The sequence below is a fragment of the Pithys albifrons genome, chromosome 3, assembly GCF_047495875.1.
Source record: "Pithys albifrons albifrons isolate INPA30051 chromosome 3, PitAlb_v1, whole genome shotgun sequence".
NCBI lineage: Eukaryota > Metazoa > Chordata > Aves > Passeriformes > Thamnophilidae > Pithys > Pithys albifrons.
This window is the reverse complement of record NC_092460.1, coordinates 37,935,127-37,955,523: the sequence shown is the minus strand read 5'-3', so window position 1 is coordinate 37,955,523 and position 20,397 is coordinate 37,935,127. Positions and strand designations below refer to the sequence as shown.

The window sequence follows — 20,397 nt, the reverse complement described above, 5'->3', positions numbered from 1 at the left end:
TTATATCAATCACAAAGAGCCAGGTTCTACGTTTCAGACTTTACACTTTGCAGATTTGCAAAATAAGAGGAATGATTACCTATTGTTACTGATAACTTCCCATATTAATACTTGAGACCCCTTTCTTGAATACCTCCAGAACTACCAATTCCAAGAATTTTAAAACGAGGCAACACACCTTCAACAAAGAGAAGGTAAAAACTACCAAACCTATAAAAAACATACACATGTGATCACATGAATATATTTTTTTTCAGAGCACTTTGTATCTGACTTTTGAGCCACGTGAACAACCTTTTCTAGTTTGTCTTTATACAGACCAGAAAATTCCTCTAAAAAATACAAATAAAACCTGAAATTCTTTCACTTTCATAGCAGTCCATCATACACATTTTTAAGAAAAACTTCCCCAAATCACAATACTTATTATAAAATCACGCGGTGTTCTGCCAGCAATTTCAGTGTTTCAAAACTCCTAAGAAACCCACTAAGCAATGGAAAGGGATAAGGCCTCCTTGGCAGGAGAAGGCACATAAAACACACCAATTCTGGAGACTTCTGTGAAGAATTAGAACAGCTTTAATTGCCAACCAAATAGCAGGCAGGGAATAAAGACTTTCTCTCAAGGGAGAAAAAAAAATGCTGATGCCACACTTTGTGGAACGACATATTATGAGCAAATCACCCATCAAGTTTACAGACAATACAGTTGAGGCAAAGAAAGGTAACATGAAACTCTTGTTTGTTTGTTCCCTGTACCCCATGCCATCCGAAATTATATCCTCAAACTGCATGTACAATGTGTTAGGCAAACCAAGCAGTCTAATCAAAGCTCTTTACCCAGCTCATTTGAGCTCACAGCCATATGCATCCCTTAGGGCACAGCCAACCATAAGCACTCACCTTCCCTTTTCAACAGACTGGGACAGGGCAGAGCAAGGAAATATATAAGCTGGTTTGTGCCTACTGAAAACAGCTTGAGCTCTCTGGCAATGCTCTCCCTCCATTGTGTCTTGACAGGGATGGAGTAAAGGTCCTTTCTGACTCTTATGTAGCAGGAAACAGTTATCTGCAACTCCTCCTCACAGATATTTTCATAAGTGCACCAAGACATTCCTTATAGCAGTGACTTAAAGTCTTTCACTATCAATACCCCTCATTTCTCCTTGCCACAACCGTATCAGCAGACATTGCACCCAGCTTTCAGGGCAGGCCCATGCCACTTCTATGACTTATATCAGGCCACTCACACCATTCCAGCCAGCACAGCAGGGCTTAAACCTGAGCTGCCTGCTCCATGGAGCAAACAATCTCCACCACCACACTCCCTGCCCTGTTGGTTAGAGGGGACAGCAAAAGATAGATGACAGTGAAGCAAATAGCAGGGCAGGGTTTGTAAAGGGAGATGGAAGGTAGGAAAGCGAGACATACAGGGAGGAAGGCTGGGGGAAGGATATGCTCCATAACGGAGATTCCTGTCAGGATGTAATTTATTTTCATTCTGTGCAGGAATACATGGTAAGCTCTCTCACTAACTGTTTTGAAGCAAACCAGGCTGGTATGTCTTTAATTTATCATTTCATTATGAAACAGTTTCCCTTCCAAGAAGCCTTCAAGTCAGGAAGCTCTGTCTGCCCACACAGGAAATTCCTTTGCAGCAACTTCCCCAAAAAGGAAATTTCCCTTAGAAGTGAGCCCAGCTCATGCCTTTGAGCAGAGATGTTTGAAGACTCTGGCATGCAAGCCCTGCAAATACCCCTGCCTGCTTACTGCAGCCAGCACACTAGGATCCATAGCTCCGCTCTTGCAGAGTTTGCTCCTGCTCCCTTCTCCCCAAAGACAGGCAGGAGCATTCAGAGGGGACAAGGTGCTCAGTTTTTGCTAGAAAAAAATACCTTTATTCATAAGAGAGACATAGGACACACATAACTGAGAAACAGCTGTAGAAAAGCTTCGTGAACTGTTCTGATCTTCTGCTTGGAAATAAGGGGGGAAATTCTGCACTCTTAGATCTCTTTCTGATGGCATGTTGGAGATTGAAGTCTGTCCCTTACATGTACTCCAGGTTTTACTTAATGAACTCTTGCAGTGAAGACTCAAAAGCAAAGGAGAAGGGAGGGAACTACATTTACAAAAACGAATCTCACAGACATCCTGTGAATCATTAAGTGTGAGAAGGCCAAGAACATCCAGGCTAGAGTGAATAAGAACATACAGTATTTTATGAAGCACCTTAGAAAAGGCGACACAGATCAGAAGCGCTACCAGACTTCCAGTTAGTTTTTAATTTACCATTTCTAATCACAAGTAATACTGAATAACTTTTATAAATGACTATGCCTGTTGTTGGGGGGGAGAGAGGAAACAGAACTGAAATTTGTGTTACACATTAAATGGATGTGAGACAGGGTCATAGAAGGGGCACAAGCTGAACTGGAGCTAGGACTGAACAAGAGCAGGAAAATTAAAGCAGTCCTTTTGAAGGTGAATGGGAGGGAAAAAATATCGAACAGAATCGCTGAGGTGACTAAAATCCACTGGACACCTACATGCTAGAGAGGCTCTGCACATTTCCCCCTCAGTTTCAACTTCAAAGTTGCCTTTTCAAACACTTATTGGAGGAAATGTGGTCTCTAAACCTGAAGCTCCAGGAGGTGGCTCTTCCTGCCCTCCTCTCCTATTCCTTTCTTCACCAGCTAGCTTTGCCCTGTTCTCTCACCACCCAATTTACAAGACTTTTTTCTTTGCTGCTCTTGGTGTTACATTCAGTGATTTGGACAACTGTTGTGTAAAGAGACTTTTGTCAGAACTACTTGAAGGCAAATCCCCCCACTTAACTCTTTTCTGTGGCCTCTAGCTGATCAGTTAGTTATCACCTAAAAGAGCCCTCTGGCATCACATATGCACACAGAACATATATCTGCTTGGATGACACCCACACTACTGTCCAATCACTGGAGATGGTTACAAGATGTGGTAAAATATATAAACTGCCATACTAGAAAAGATCCCTGAGCCATCTAGTCAAACATCTACAATAGTAGATACATCCACAGAAAGTATAAGGAATAAGGAAACATGAAGCAATTTCTATTATAATACATATTATCTATCTCGGCCTCTGGTTTTCTGTTGTTTAAGGATTTCATGAGCTGTGGTTGCACTCAGGCCACTGCTTCCATATTGACCCCACGGCCTATCCCTCCCTCCACAGGTTTATCTGATTCCTTTTAGAAATCCATTTAGACTTTCAGCCCTGAAAACATCTTTCATTGCATCTTCCTGCAGTGATTTATGTAGTGATATGTCCTCATTCTTGTTTCTTTTAGACATGTTACCCAATGATTTATGTTGGATCCCTGGATTTGCTGTTCTCTAAGGCTGTGAATTTTCCTGGTCACCTTCTTTGTACCACATATGATTTCATAGCCACATGGTAACTTTCTCCCTGCCAACCCATTCAACTATAAAACTACAAAACTACCTTTTCCTCAAACTGTAGAGTTCTATTTCTCCCTCTAGTTTCCTGGGAATGGGAGGACTGGGGAAGTAGTCTGCTCTAGCAAGGTTCCCTAGCACATTAAAAATGACCATGTGGATGAGACCACCACACCCTGAATGGGAGCTGGAACAAAAACAAGGCATCAAGACACCTCTCCAGAAATTCATGAGCTTCAACAAGACTGTGCCAGAACTTCAACTTCCAAGCAATTTTAGTGTAAAACTGAAATCAATGCAGAGTTGCTGTACAAATTTGAGACCTGTGACTGATTTTTGACAAATATCTTTGATTAACTCTACAGTCAAGGGACATTCACAGATCTTACTGTAAAATCACATGAAGAAGTTATGAGCTACTCACATCAATAATTGTTTTCTGCTTAACAACCACAACATCCTTCTGAATGAGATAACCCTGTACGGTGGTCCTATATAAATGAGCTGCTGTCTCTTAAGAAAAAAGAAAGAACATTATTAAAATAACAATAATTTACTTTAATCCTAACTGTGAGTGACACTGGGAGCAGTTAATTTAGTAGATGAGCATAACTTCAAGTTGCAATGATATACCGGGCATTTTATTCATACAGAGAATGTCCCTGCTCTTCCAGTTGTCAAGTTCTATTAAAATGCAACTGTCCCGATGCTCAAATTTAGAGCTGGTCAAGAGACATATTTGGTACCACAAATTGTATTTTTACAGCCTTTACACTGTTCATATTATATTGACTTATAAAACTGTACTGTGAAAACACTTCAGAGTGGTGGCCAAGTCATTTCAGGACAAAATCATCCATGTAAGCTACCTTTATTTACAATGGGTTATACTACTCTGATTATTTAAGCTTCCAAACTGGTGTTAAGACTGTGGATGACATTTCACATTAGTACTCTTTGGGAAGTGGCTTATGAAGTGCACTCAGTAAGAAGCATTAAACGCAGCTGACTGAGCTCCATCTACAATTTTAAGCCGACTTAGAAGTTTCAAACATATCTAGTACAGCTGACTCTGTACACTTGATCCAGGAAAAACGGATCAAAAGATCAGTTCAAACCCAGGCGTTTGGTCTCAAACACAGCCTAACCCTCTTGAGCCTGCCTGGCACTGCAGAGACATGGGGATGGCATTGTAAGCCTGCTGGGCAATGCGTGTGACACAAAAAGCACCTTCCACTGCCTTCTGCATCCACTTTCTTTCCATCATAGGCAGCAATTTTACAACTCTGCCTAAAAGAAATGGTCATAAGACATTTAATTGTTATTAGCTACAAAAGAAAAAAGGAAGGTTACATTCTCTGCATATAAACCCCAAGTGCTTGAGTGAGCCTCCTTTCTGCAGGATCTAAATATACACATGTACACAGAGATCCATGTATCACATTAAAAAAAAAAATCAAAGCTTCTCAGCTTTGAAATAAATTTTGATTGTTAACTCATGTCTGAGTTCCAGTGGCTTTTTTTTGCACACATGTTCTCTCTACAAATGATGGAGCAACAGAAAGGCCATGGGTGAGAAGCTGTGGTCTCAGGGTTTTTCTGGACTAGCCAGATTCTCCCAGAACTCTCACAAGAAAATCATAATTATGGAGAATTCACCATAACACTACCAATCCAACCAATTTACAAGACATCTGGATTTACTTCTGGGTGTTTTCTTGAACTGAATCAGCATCAAACTTTCTGAGATTCAGCCATCTCTATTGCCCACACATGAGGTGTGGCAGAAGGCCAACAGCAAATACTGACTCCTTTTACAACCCAGATGCTCCAGGTCTGTCCATCTCAAACACAGCTCATCTCACCATCACTGTTAACCTCTGCTCTCACTCCCAGCTCCTCTGCTTTTCATTCTGCATGATTTTAAAACTCAGAGAGGCTGTAAAAATTGAAGATCTATAAACATTCCAGCTCTTACAGATATTAAGTGCTATCTCCTGTTCCTATTTTGCTGAGATCCAAGGCTTCAAATCCTGCACCAAACCTCGAACAACTTCTACTGCATGTGGCCCATTCATCAGTACCCCCACACAAGGCACTGCCTCTCCCTGAGAACATAAAGTGGAAGTAGAGAATGACTCCTGTGAGTTGGTTACACTCACTTTCAACAAATGAAAAACCAGCAAACAAGCTGTAGAGCAGTGATGAGACAAACCCTTTTAATATTTCAAGAGCAGTAAAAAGCCCCAAACCTCTAATAAAAAGATCAAGGTGCCTTGAACAATTCCACACCCAGCAACACTATCATGACTACCCAGAGTAAGGAAGTTAAAAGCCCAGAGGTTGTAAGACTACTAAGGAAGTTTCCAAGGAAGTGAGATACAAAGAAGTATAATGCAAAAAAAAAAAAAAAAAAAAAGGAACACAGAAGTATTTGTGTACAAAGGGTTTTTTCTGACAAAATGCATTCACTGATCCATGAAGGGAAGTGAAAGCCAGCAAGGAGGTTAAATATTGAAGGAGACACATTGCTTGGAAAAAAATCAGAACAAAAGAGAGAATAAGAAGGAGGAACTTATATACATAAAGAGAGATTGCCCCCACTAGGAAATACACAGGGACCCACTCCAGTGGCAGAACTGAAATGAGTAACTGGTTTGTGGACCAGCAGAGACCAGGGCTACTTCCTTCTGCACTACGGAGAAGGAGGAAGTAAAAAGAGAGAAATTCTCAGTATTGCATAAACCAAAGAGGCACACTCGTTCTTTCATCTCTCTTCCCCCAAACATTGGCCAAATAAGTAGAAGCACAGCTCAAATGTACACATTTACTGACACGCACACACGCATTTTCAATAAAACTGTGGGAGTTACTGGACTCAGTGAGACAACTCCTGTTCATTTCAGCAGGTCCAGGCCACTTTTCATACCTATTAAGCTAACTCAACAAATAATTTCTGTTTCAGCCCCAACGTTTTCACCTAGGACTTCTGCAACTTTACTCATGAGGGTCAAGCCTTGACTATGTTTTCTGAATCCTCCTCCTTTACCCCCCCTCCTAGTGCTCAGGGTGCCCAAAATGCATGCTCTGGAGTCTGTACAGAGCTAGGGTATAAATATCACAGAATCTCTCTGCTGGCTTGAGTTGATGAAAATGTTCTTTAAAGCTCAGCATCAAAGCATTCACTTTTCAAGCTGCAAGCCTTGGTTCTTATGCCAGCAGCTTCTCCCCATAATTAATTAATACTGTATTAATTGTGCTTGTTCCACAGGCCTATTGAGGAGGTGTGGCCAGACCTGTATACATAGATCAAACCTTTCTGGTGCAGCCAAGAGAAGAGCACAGGACACAGGAGGTAAAACCCCTTCAGGTACCTACAAAGGAAAACTGTGTACAGGCAGTGTGCTCAAGAGCTATGGAACCAATGTCCGAAGAGACATGCTGAGTCCTGGCATGTCATTCCAGAAAACAGTGAACAATATGGGCAAGGGGGGTTCTTCCACCAACAGCATTCTTCTATAATCTGTTTGGCTCTGGGCCAGCTGGCAAAAGGAGCAGCCCATGGCAGGTGAGTGACCTCACAGGTAGGATTTGGCCACAAGTCACAAGACCCTGTGAAATCGCTGGAGGGCGAAGTAAAGGAAAAGAAAGATTATTCCACCTCCTCTCTGCTGTGCTGGGCCTCAGCTCTCTGTTGATTGCCAGCACTGAGGAAGTTGCTCCCTCACCTTCTAGGGGCTTTGGCCATGATTAAACTAGTGCTGTAATGGCAGGGAGCCCACTGTGATCACTTCACCCACCCCTGAGGAAAACTGGGGAGCATGCTCACAACAGGATCAAATAGAAAAGAGGATCCAGCCACTAAAAACCTCTGTGAAGAAGCTCATCTTCAGGCATGCCTCAGGGTTATGCTGGAGACATTTGCTCATCAGCAGCCATGTCAGACATGTCAGCCTGCAAGCAGAGCCACAGATCCTTCCCTGCAACCAAGGACAGCAACCAAGGACCAAGGTCTTAGCGCTGCTCAAGACGATTTACAAAAGCACTCATCCTCTATAAAATCATCGAGGAAGTGAACATGTATTTATTTTCAGTTGTAATCTGAATGACTTCACGAGAGGGAAGTCCTGCTGATCAAACCTGATTTCCTTCTATGACAAGGTAACCCACCTAGCTGATCACAGAAAGCCAGCTGATATAATCTTTTTGGATTTCAGTAAAGTTTTTGATACTGTCTCTCACAGGATCCTCCTGGACAAAATGTCCAGCTCACTGCTAAACACATCACGTGGTGGGTGAGGGCACTTGGTCTATTCAGCTGGAGAATAGGAGGTCAAGGGGAGATATTGCAGTCTACAACTTCCTTCTGAGGGAGAGGAGGGACAGGCACTGATCTCTCCTCTGTGGTGACTGGTGTCAGGACCTGAGAGAATGGCCTGAAGTTGTGTCAGGGGAGATTTAGGTTGAATATTAGAAAACGATTCTTCCCCCAGAGGGTGGTTAGACACTGGAGCAGGTTCCCCAGGAAGTGGTTACAGGATCAAAGCTGACAGAGTACAAGAAACATAGGGATGACACTCAGGCACATGATGTGACTCTTAGGAATGGTCCTATGCAGGACTAAGGGTTGGTCTTGATAGTTTTTATGCGTCCCTTCCAACTTGGTATATTCTGTGATTCTGACTGGCTTGAAATACGGCCTGTAAAGATATTTTGACACTAACCCTTACACCAACTTTATTCATCTCTCTAAATTTTTGTGTAGACAAACAATTATTTGTTTTTCTGAAGGTACTGTGTGTTTGGCAATCATTCTTAAAGAACAAAGAAAACCAGGAATGGTAAGTGAAAATTTTAGCAAGAGTCCAAAATGAAAGGCGTGAAATTACAAATACATGAAACACAACTGTAAAAAGGGGGAAGACAATGCAGAAAACTTGGAAGGTTTATAAACTAACTGCACAAAATTGTCTTAGCATGTTACTTTCAGGAAAAAGGAATTTACATCTAAGCCTTGAATTTGATACAGAATATCCAGAGTAAATGTGAAAAAAAGCAGTTAAAGACCATGTTACTTATTCCAAGATGGCCTTAACAAAGTATATATAGGGAAGCACTAACACATAAGCACATAGCAAAAGCATTAAGAATTCTGCTTAAAGCAGGTAAGACTTTTCCCTCGCAAGGAAGGCAAATACAATTTATTTTTACTGTATAAATAGTGGGGTTTTTTCTTTTACAGTGTTGTGAGAAGCTTGAGCAGAAATAAGCAGACATTTAAACTTTACATAATGAAATGTACTGATGCAGAATAAAATCTTAATTTATCTGGAAAGCCAATGGGTGCCAACCCTAAGCCTTCCACTCTACGCTGTCCCTTTATTTCAATAGTTTGAAAAAAAAGTTAAACAGATCTTCCTACATTTTAAAAAAAATAAAAAGGGAGCTATTTATAGCTGCATTTATTGGAGTTGTTTCCTTATCAGGAAGAATGTTAGCTGGGAATTACTATCTGCCTGCATCGGAAATTCTTTGAGGGATACAAAAACCCAAAAAGGAAATTTCCCTTCAAAAACATTCTGGTTTTTTGCTGCTGGTGGGTTTAAAATAAAATGTCAGTGCTCTGACCAGCTCACAGCCCCTTTGGGAAATTTATTCTGCAAACAAGAAGCTTTCAGACACCTGAGAGAAACATTAAAAAATGCTTCGACAGAACTGAAAGAGGAAGAATGCTGCGAATGTATTAATAAGAAAATAAACCCCTTTTTTTGCAAGACGCTGAGATATTTTGCAAATGGTTTCTGTAAGGATAAGCTCTAGGAACATGCTTAATTTTGGAGAAAGCTATTATAATGCTGGTAATGAACTTGCACAATTTATCACTGGCAAAGAGCTGACTGTCACGGTGCTAACTAGAGCTGGTTTGTTCAGACCAGGTCTTCAATGTGGCTGACAGACCCTCCTGACTGAACTTCTGGTGCCCAATTCACTGCTGCCACTTCCACTTCCACTTCCACACCCAAGGCATGGGTGGTGCATAGTCCAAAAGCCAATGAAACTACCTCTCTTATTTTGAGAGAGAAGTATGTAATGCAAAAGCCTGTAAGGGGGTACCACACTGGTACCACACCCTTCTGCATGTCACAACACCAGGAGAGGGCAAAGGCCATGCAGGACATGGGCAGAATATTGTTTGCCTGCAAGAGAGGTCGTTTCTTGCAACGCGTGGCATCCTGTGCTACAAGCAACTCTGGACTTGGATAGTGAAACTCCAGCTACAAGGATCTACTCAGTAAACTCTCCAAAGGGAAGACTTCCACTGTCCCCAAAACAACCCCCAGAACTGATAATTTTGCCAGAGTCCCTTATCCTTCATCTCCATTGACTGCAGAACACCCCCACTATGCCTGTGGACTCTAAAGGCAGGAATAATACGTTGACTAATCATTAGAGACATTAATTTAATTTTTACTTGTCATGGTATCATTTAACATTTTCATTTTCTGGTCTGTATAATTGCTATAGAGCTACCTGACCATGCTGCCAGTGCAGAACAGACACTTTTTTTTTCCAGTGGGATACAAAAGTATAGGGAGATCAAAACTGGACAGGCAGATGAGGTAAACAAAGAAGGGTGATTAGGGATATTTCTGGGGTAGGACTTTCATGCACAGAAACTTATAAGGAAAGATTTGGAGCTATGCAAATTTCCTAAAGCTTTGACTCTTGAAACCCATCAGTGATAATTATTTAATAACTCACAGCATCACCAACCATATGCCTATTAAATATATAATGCATAACTTCTTGAACAAGGATCACCACTACATTAATAAATAGCAGCATGCTAGTCCTGCACAAAACAGTTTAAATGAGCAAGCACATTTAAATATATTCATCCCATAAAAGACACTGCACTAGCATTCCACAACGATGGAATGGCTCATGCTAATGGAATGGCTAAATGCTTCTCCCTCCCAAGTATCTCTGGAGAATGATCTTGAAAAGAGGCTTTTGGCTGAGGTGTTGGACTGGCCCTACAAATCTGGATGGAATCATTTTACCAAAACTTGGTCCCTTCTGCTCCAGCAGTAAAATGGGAAGCTGTAAAAATGGCATGAAATTCCATTTAATGGATATTTTGCTAGGCTGTATTTGTTAAGCACCAGGAGTGCCAGCACAGGAGAGGGAAGGCACAGAAGTACAGCAGAAGGAAACCCAACCTCTCATAAAGGGCATTAAATAATGGTTTTCTTCCTGTGTGTATACACCATGACCTCTCACATTAATTCCTGGCACCTTGAAGCTACTAGCAGGTTCCTCCTCAGACATACATGCCCATCTAATGCCGGACAGCGCTGCTCTTTTCCAATAGTCAGCAGCTCAGCTCTATAAAACCAGCATACATGCTATGCTGTTTCTGCAGGGTTTTCTGCCACACTTGTGTTTTGTTGCAAGGCTCTCAGCACACAGTGGATTCTTATTGTGGAGTTGTTAGCCATGGCTTACATGCAGTTTCTTTTCTGTGTTTTCTTTAATCGTAAGGCAGTTTATGAATGCTGCATTCTTTGCATTCACTGTATTTCTTACAAAAAATAATAAAAGAACATGGAAGCATTTTTAATACAAATGAAAAATCAGATACTTTTGGGATGGAAAGAGAAAAGCAAGCTAATTTTAGGTTCACTGATCTTGACAGTGTCCCTTTAAGACAAAGCTAAAAATGCTTCAAACCCAGCAATACCATAAATGTCCTGCTGTTTTTGCTTCTTACTCCTCTGAACACTTTCCAGGGGAATTCCTCAAGGGATCATGCTTGAATCACAGATTAAAGTGACACAGCCTCCTTTCCTCTCTGAATAAAGGTGAGTGTGTGTTTTGGAGAATTAAAACCCTAAAATGAAGCTTCCCAGAAGGGTAAAAGACTGGCTTAGCACCACTGGGACTCCCACACTGCCAGCTCTCTGTACCCTGAAGCACAGGTCTCTTGATCTCCCACCTCAGGACTGTTTTGCAAGTTCCCTCTGAGGCAGGAAGGATCTTATCCCTCTACACATTTCCACTGAGGACTGGTGCAGTAAACTGCTGTTAAGCCTGGGCAACAACTAGGCACATTAAAAAAAAAAAAGGCACTTGGCTCAAGAACAATCTGTCAAGACAGAAACCAGCAAGTGAGCTCCCTTACAAGTTTTTTTCACACTTAACCTGGATACTTCTGCCACAGTCACCAGTTGGCAGTCAGGAGCTAACAGATTTAAGGTTCAACTCACCAGTGGTTTACATCAAAGGTGACAACTGAAGTGGTCCTGTGCCACTCCAGTGCTATCCCAGTGACAAGGGGCTTAGTTTTCTATAGATGATGAACAAAGACCACGCAAGAAATGTGCAAAGCAGGATCTTCATGGGCCAAAGGCCACAGCTTTCCCATGTGGATCAGTAAGGGGGTTTTACTATCCCCAGTCCAACATATTCCAGAGAAAACAGTAGCATCCTTATTGTGCCCAGTCAGGGTACAAGAGTGACTCAGACTGGGCTTCCCATCCATCCAAGTTCCCGTTTGTATGGTCGCTTTGAAGCTGGACTGAGATTGACTGCAAGAAACTCCTGGGACACGGGTTGGAGTACATGAGTTAAATACAGCTGAGCATTTGAGCATGCCTGGGGAAGAGGCCACCTTAGGGAAGAGGCCACCTTAGGGAAGAGGCAGGCATAACCAATGTCTCCCCTGCTCGTGGTTTTCATCCTATTTGTCTAACAACAGGACACAGCTCACAATCGTGAAGGAGCCAGGCCCAGTCACTTTGTTGGGGTTAACCAAAGTAAAGATCACTGAGGCTGACAGGATGGCTGGCTGGGATTTCCACAGTCCAGTCATCCTGTCAGTAGATTATTAAGAGTTATAAATTGAAAGACCAAGAGGCACTGCTCAACACAGGAAGCAGATGGACCCTGCCCTGCATAGCTCACAATATAAACATGCAAGAATAGCCCATGGTAGAACACGAAGATGGAACATCAATATTAAATGCCGCAGTCAGACGATAGCCAGCAGTGCCACTGTCCAGGCTTAATTACTTTTTTTTGGTAGCGGGTCAGCATTGACTAGCAAAGGACTAGCTACCCAGAAAGAGAATGATGTATAAGCAAGAGGAGAAAAGGCAAGCATATAAAGGACAATAAGAGGGAGGAATGAGGATTACATGGTCATAATATCAGAGAAGAGCAAAGAGGGGTCTAGAAGAAGCCAATCATTTGGAAAGAGGTCAGTCCAGGTCCTACTAAAATCAGTGGGGATTTAAGCACTCATTTCAGTGGGACCAGGATTATTCTCAGAGTCACTAATTTGACATTCTGGCCACCTCTCACAGTCCCTTTGTCATACGAAGCTTTATTTTATTTTCCTGGTATGTGCGTCAGACAGTTTTGTTCCACAAAGATCCTTCCAAAGCAAATATTTTTACTGCTTGCTGCTCTAAATGTGGCTTAGGGTGAAGGGCTTTTTTCCCATCTCACAGGGCGTTGAATATTCTAGTAAGTAAATAACAATATGCTTAATGCTTCAAAGTAGCTTTCCAACTGCTAGCCGAAACTGCAGAGCAATTAAGAGGTGGCAAACGATTAATAAAAAGAGCATCATAATTAACAGACATTATACAGAAAAAAAAAGATACTTGGCAAACCTGAGAGTGTTGTTGCTCCCTCCTCGTCTAGTTTCCTGCATTTCTTTAATAATAATTAAAAAAAAAAAAGGGAAAAACAAAACTGGTGTCCTTAAAGCACAAAACCCACAAATGATACATATACACAATAATGTGTGATCAAGAGAAAGAAACTGTTAACAGACTGCCTTCAGACATAACAGGTGCCTTAAAGACACTGCCCAACTGAGAGCCTAACTACCTGTTCTACCCTACTATATCTCAAGATCCACAGGGTGATCTCGCTAGCTGTGTACAACCAGGTCTACATACAGTGAAATTCATCAAAATCACCTGCAGTCTGGAACTTACCACACACTGGAAAATCAAAGACCAGAAACCTAGACTATACTGGAAACAACAAGTACTCAAATAATTTTACAAATAGGTCTTTAGCTTTCCCTACCACCGCAACCCCCAAAAGCAAGTGCAGTCAAGAAAACAACAACACTGCAGTCCCCATGAAAAAGTTCTCCCCTATAAGGTGATGCATGGGCTGACACATTGAGTGTATCATTTCACTCTGAGCATCAGTGCAGACTGTTGGGAGCTTCATTAAAAAGGCAACAGTAAGAAGAATTAGTTGATGACAACAATAATTTCTTCATATGTACCAAAAAGTATGATCAGTGTGTTTTACTATGACAATGGGCTGTAGACAGGAAGGATGCCAATCCTGAAGAGAGAAGAGCAATTACTTGAGAGGAAGAAAGAAACTCATGCTCATGTTTGTATCAATAGAAAACTGTGAAATCTTTACCCATAAGATCCATCTCTGTAAACAAACATACACACTTTCCTAAGATAACACACCCTTCAGAGATAAAATCAAACATACAAATAAACATGCAGGGGGAATGCTTTGCACAGGATCAGAGCATGCAACAAATCCTTTCTCAGCATTGGTATTTCTTCTGTATCTCGAACAAATTTTTTGTTGAAGGACAAAAGAAAATCATGAAGTCTCTAGTACTTATTTGCAGTGGCTGTTACAGAAGGCAAACCACCTTAATCTTGTGTATTACAAAAGAGGAAAAAGCTACTTTCTCCCTGATTCAGAGTGTATTAATAGACACAGGGAAGGGTTCTCATATCAATCTCTTAAATGCTGCATCCTCTATCAAGTTCCAAGGACTTTTTCTACAAGGTATCAGCAATGGCATAAAATAAGCAAGTAACGACATTTTACCAGATGACACAAAGAGATTTGCTTTAATAAATAGATTAAAAAAATATACACCCCACTAAAAAACTCCATTAACTTTCTCTCTGTGGCAATATTGTTTCTCCAGAGATAAAGGGTATGCAAACAGTTAGGACTTCCATCTATCTTTGCATTCTTCATTACCACAATGTCTGGGCAGTTTCTGTGCTAATTTTCCAAACATCTCAGAGTCTTTGCACTCATGGCTATTTTCATTTTACAGCGGAGAAATTAAAACGAGATGTCCAAGGTCACAGAAGGCACCTAAGGCAGAACCTTGTGTGAGAGCTGAACTTGCTTCTCTTCAATCCTCAGTAAAAACCTCTACTTTCCAAACACTCCTTCTGTCTGACATTAGCGTAGTGTAGTCTACTTGAAATCAGATATGCACCAAAAGCTACCACAGCAGACACACCAGGGACAAAGAGCAACTCTTTTATTACTACATACTTATAGTGCAGGAAAGTACATTCTCCAGCTCCCCACTGATCCTTTTTTTTTTACAATGCCCCCAGTACTCTCTTCCTACGTAGGAAGTGGATGATAGACAAACAAATATGTTTAAAAGTACAGGTCAAAAGTGCCTTACAGAGAAGTGCAGCATGAGAGAAAGGTCGTTCTATCAGAAAATTATTCTTCCTATCCCAGAGATTTAAAGTTAAGACTAATCACACTGAACTTCTATACTATAGGAATAGGGCTGCCTTGGGAGAAAGCAGCTTCTTAGAACAAGAAAGGCTGTGTGAGAAGGGAAGTGTGCCCTCATACCACCCCCAGAAAAAGGTGTTTATAGAATCTAGCTGTGTTGGTCAAAGAAGAGTCCTCCTATGCAAGACTGTAGCAAAGAGGGATCTGCATTCCACTCTTCCAAACTTTGCACTTCTCCATTTTCCAGTCTCTGGGTTAAATCAGCTCAGCATAACTGACACCCATTTGCTCACCAAACAGTGAGAAATAATTTATTGCACCAAAGGAAATATTTCTACTAATTGCCTTGATAGTCTACTATTGCTATTAGCAGTTTCAGAATGCTCTTAAACAATAAAAAGTGACATTTCTAACAGGAAGGCATAAAACATTGTCTGAATCCACAGAGTGTACTTCATCCAACTGAATTGTTTGTCTCTAATTCACTCTTTGCTTGGGCCAACTGCTGCTTTCACCTGCACCTGTAGCATAGCTACAAGAAGATGTTTGGGTCAGGTCTGAACACTGCTTTTATTTTGGTAAATGCCATTAGAATGCCACCAAAACAGAGTAAGTGGAGGCCTGACAACCCATCAGCTCTGTGTATGAATGGAGAAATTTACTGTATCTCTCTTTTGCACTGGAATGAGTGAGGGCTGTTACTCATCAACAGAAACAACAGTAAGATTAGAAGAAAAATCTCAGACCTAGAAAATCCTCAGACTTTGCAGTTCTAAACCAAATCCCCACACACAGTACTCCACAGCCTGGACTAGAAGTTGGCTACCTTGCCTGACTTCTGAGGCAGTTTGAATTTAGGATGAAAACCATGGCTCAGACACATCTCTAAAATAAATAAACAAACAAAAAATGAATGAGAGGGGTCCATGCAGGAACTGAAAATTTTCCTATTAATACATCTTAAACCTCATGACCTGAAATCCAAAAGGTGCTGAATTAGTTTTATACATGGTATCAGGAACACTACTCCTGGAATATTATCTTCACTTCTGTTGTCCTCTCTTTAAAAAGGATATCTGAAGTGGGAAACAGTTCACAGAGATGATACAAACAGAATTTAAAATCTGGAAGCTTAAACAGAAGACTGACAGCCTTAAGAACCTCTCTTCCTATCCAGTTTAGCCAAGAAAAGGTTAAGAAGTGACTATCTAAAAGCACCTATATCAGGAGTAGTCTTTTGACAATATTTAACAGGAAAGGAGATAATGAGATCTAATAGTTGGAAACTGAAGCTTGACTAATTCAAACTATAAATAGGGCACTTAAAAAAAAGCAAATAAGGAGAATAATTAAGCATTGGAAGAACATTTAGATACTTTATATCCTCCCTATCACTTAAGTCTTTTACATGAAGAGCAGAAATCTTTCTGCACCTGATGTTACTGGACCCAAACACAGCAGCTACTGCATGAAGTTCTTTAACTGAAGTTATACCAGAGATCATTTTAGGAATTCAGAATGGTTGCTCCTGGCCTAGCTATAAATCTATGTACTTTAAGAATAGTGCTTTTAACAGTGTGTGGGGCTGTTGGCTGATTACAGTGTTTTGTGTCAATATTGACTGCATACTGAGCTACAAAATACTACACTGTCACAGACTACAACTAGTAAGGCTATGTAAATGTGTTCCATGTTGTTTATGATCTCAGACACGAACTATATGGAAGGCCACAGATATTTCAGGATTAATCATTTGTGCTTTTACACTGCAACAAGTCAGACTGGTGTGGAAATACTAACAGGAAAGAAGACTTGCAAGTTTAAAAATGTGCCAACCACAAGAGCAGAAAAAGGAAAACAAAAACTAAGGTGAAAAAATAACACACCTAAAAATACTGGATATAAAGAGTCTTCACTAAGAGGAAGCCTTATAAAGCTCTACACTATCTAGCATGCTGGCCAGCTGACATGAAGGAACTAGGTAAAACAACCATGCACCCACCACTCTCAGTATCCAGGGTCTATGCCTGCCTGCCTTACACATTTGCCAGACACATAAGGGAGTGCAGTAAGTAACTCTAAAAGTCAGCCGTGATCCCAGCTGTGTAGGTGACAGACAGTGGCTCCCACAGCTGCAGTGAGCAGTAACAACTAACGCAATGAGGAAAAGATCTGGGAATTAACAGCACCCATGGGGAAAAGAACTGCTGGAGAACTGTTACTGTATTGGCGGCTTTTTGTGTTTAAGTTTTGGGCAAAGCATCAAAATGCCCTGTGAGTGTGTCAGCAAGTCCTCCCTGAACCAGGGAAACTCATCAGCAGCCACACGCATGTGCAAGCCAGGCCTGGGAACTTACAGATACCTGAGGCAGTGACCAGACACAGTCAGAAAGGTCTCCCATTCCCTTCAGAAAGCACAGAAAAGGTACAGCCCTGGCTACGCAGGACTGTGCACAATGCATGGGCAACAAATGACCTCGGGGCAGACCAACTCGCTGGCCAGCAAGGGAGTGAGCACAGACTCCAAAAATGCTTGAAACACAGTTTGCATCCAGAAAAGGAGTGTGTAAGACAGCTGAGAACAGGAATGAGAATGTCTTGTGATAAACATGCACTTCCCTCTCCTGCCTGCTTGAAATCTGAAACCCATTTGTCAGTAGGCAAAACCCAAAGTTTTGCTTGCTCCTGGCCCTCTTGCTCATTGTTGCTCAAATACCCCAGGAATGTAACACCTGAAAAGCGTTTACTTAAAACATTTGTACTTCCATCAGAACCGCTTCCCCTCCAAAAAGGGAAATTCTACTCTTCTTGTCCCCGTCCTACCTCCCCAATTCACCTCTCACTTGCCAACAGTCCTTGGCCTTTCCTATTTCTCAAACATTAAATCATCTCAGCAAGGAAGTACTTGGCTCTCACCTTGCCCCAGCTCCAGTTTTTGTTTCAATGTCAGTGATAGGCCCTTCCTCCTTTGCAGCATCCTTTTATGCTCAGCTAAGGTCATCCTTCCTCCTTTCCCACCGCCTCTGTCAGTACTCACGGTCTATACCAGAGAGCCTGGGCACCTTGAGTATTGAGAGCCCTAGCAATCTGAAAAATACCCACAGCACAAACACATTCCACTTGCCACAGCTTGTCAATCTCTGACCTTGTGTTGCAGCACATAACCAAGCAATTCCTCTAAAGAGCATAGCACTTCCTGCCAAAATAAACCCTCCATACTTGTGCCTGTCATGAGAAACAAGCCAAATGCTTGGCAAGGAGATGGGAGGGGGGAGATACAACACACTGTATTTAAGAGTAATTTCCTTTAGCTAAAAAAACAGCTAGGAAAATCAAACCAGCTGGAGCTTAAAAAAAAAAAAGAAAAGCATAAAGCCAGGGACTTCCCTGCTCTCTTCCATAAAAAGAGAAATAACTTCCCACCCAGCCCTGCCCCCTCCTCAATCCAAGAACTTAAGAAGCCTCTATGCTGACACTCACGCAGGTGTGCTGGCAGTCTGATCGTGTCTTCCTCCATCCTGATCGCTTGAGGCACTGGGACATGTAGTGGTGACGAAGTGTAATTTGGTACCGGGCTCACTGGAGGTGTGTACGAAATTCTTTCCTGCTGTTAAAAGAAAGTTGGGGGGGGGGGAGGGAAGAGAAAGAGGACAACGTGAATTTTGGAATGGAGGTGTGAAACTAAGGTAGAGGAGGGGGAAGTGGGTGGAAGGAAGGAAGTGTGTGCGTGTGGTGATCGTGAGCAGCACTAGTGATGCACCTGGCTGCCTGTGGAGCCACAGAGCACAGCACACTTTGAGAGCAAGCACTGTGCAGGCTACATGCTGCCTAGTGCTGCAGCCAGGGGACAAACAGCTTTTAGGGCAATGGGTCTAATTTTCGAGAGGTCCATGAAGTTTCAAAGGATCTTCTCAGAAATATGCCAAGTGAAGTGAAACATAAGTGGGGAGACTCCAAGGGTTTTATGTCGTGAAAATCTGACAGTAACTCCATGATACATGAATGAGTACCAATGAAATGACAAAACCACTTCATCTTACACTAACAAATTAGTCATGATCTGAAAAAGTTTGTTAAGCATTTAACACTATTCCTTGTCCTAGTTACAAGGCTGGGACCAGCTAATCACTGTGTGGATGGAGCCAAAACTGTGTATTCTACACCCCCTATGTAATTTCTGATGAACTGTTAATAATGGAATTGTTTGCAGCAGTTGCCCAGGGCAGGCCTGACCCCTTGGGCTACAAGCTGGGTGTTAAAGAATGCTGGCAGAAACTGTCTGCACAGGGATGACTCAGGTGTGGTAACTGCCCTCGGGGGAGTCGTTAGCACCTTCACACCCAGCCTGAGGGGTCATGTCTGCTAATGCGCCATCAAAGATTCCAAAAATATCCCATGATGCACAGAATTAAACCACCCATTGTGAAACTCCTGGCCCTGGGGGAGGTACTGGGCATTCCCACCTGAACCTGAGCATACATAAGTTTCAGGTTTTGGGACTTCTAGTACAACTTGTCAGATCCAGAGGAGGACCATAACCTCGACAGGACTGTGACTGCCACTCTTGACCAGACTGCGACCATCATCCACATCAACAGGTTTTTCCTTTCCTTTTACTCTGGACTCAGGAGGACCACGCAGCGCTCAGCACAGAATCTAATGAATACCATTCTGCTCGTACCCCAGGGTGCTGGGTTATACATCTGTGTTTTGTGTGTTAAAATCAATTTTTTCTCTGTATCATTGTATTTATTGTAATCTTTTTATTAAATTTTAACTCTGACTTGTAATCTCTTTTTGACTTGGGCTCATTTTCTCCTGCTGGTTTACCTTTAAAACAGCACATTCCTTTCTAGCGTATTAAAGACATTCATCAATTACTTTTGTCTTTGCTGCAGAAAAACGTATCACTAAAAACTACTCTATTGATCATCAAGCGAAGTAGGACTTCTGTTTTTGCCTAAACTAGTTACTATTATCTTCTTTGAAGTAGTTTAACTTGCTACCAAATAAGTAAGTCATCATACAGAAAGCAGCTATGCAAGGACAGTCACAGAATATTCTGAGCTGGAAGGGATCCACAAGCATCATTAAGTTCAACTCTTAGTGAATGGCCCATACAGGGCATTGAACTGGTGACCTTTGCATTATTATCATCAAGGTTTAACCAACTGAGCTAATTCCTGGGTCAAGTAGAGTTAAACAGCAATTTGTGAATGTTACATTAGTTTCATAGTTAACCCAGGTTTTTCTTTAAAAAAAAAGCCTGTCATGAAATCTTAGCCTGAAACTTCATGAGATCTGATGGGGAAGTTCTTCCACATTTTAAGTCTGTACTCCAATCACAGCTCAAATTACACCCTTTGTAAATAAACATAGCCACAATTTTACAGGAACACACAAAAAACC

The 20,397-nt window shown here is 41.7% G+C and overlaps 1 protein-coding gene across 5 annotated transcripts in view; it reads right to left on the bottom strand.

Annotated features, from left to right (window-relative positions):
- Positions 1–20,397, bottom strand: part of ETV6 (ETS variant transcription factor 6) — a 131,195-nt gene that overhangs the window by 66,014 nt on the left and 44,784 nt on the right. For 3 of the 5 annotated variants that reach the window (XM_071551424.1, XM_071551420.1, XM_071551422.1), the window contains exon 2: positions 18,469–18,595. The exons of 1 other annotated variant lie outside the window; for it this stretch is intronic. In XM_071551424.1, coding sequence (XP_071407525.1) covers positions 18,469–18,595 — 127 coding nt within the window. The remainder of the gene's footprint in view (positions 1–18,468; positions 18,596–20,397) is intronic. One more of the 5 variants, XM_071551421.1, reaches the window with a different exon arrangement.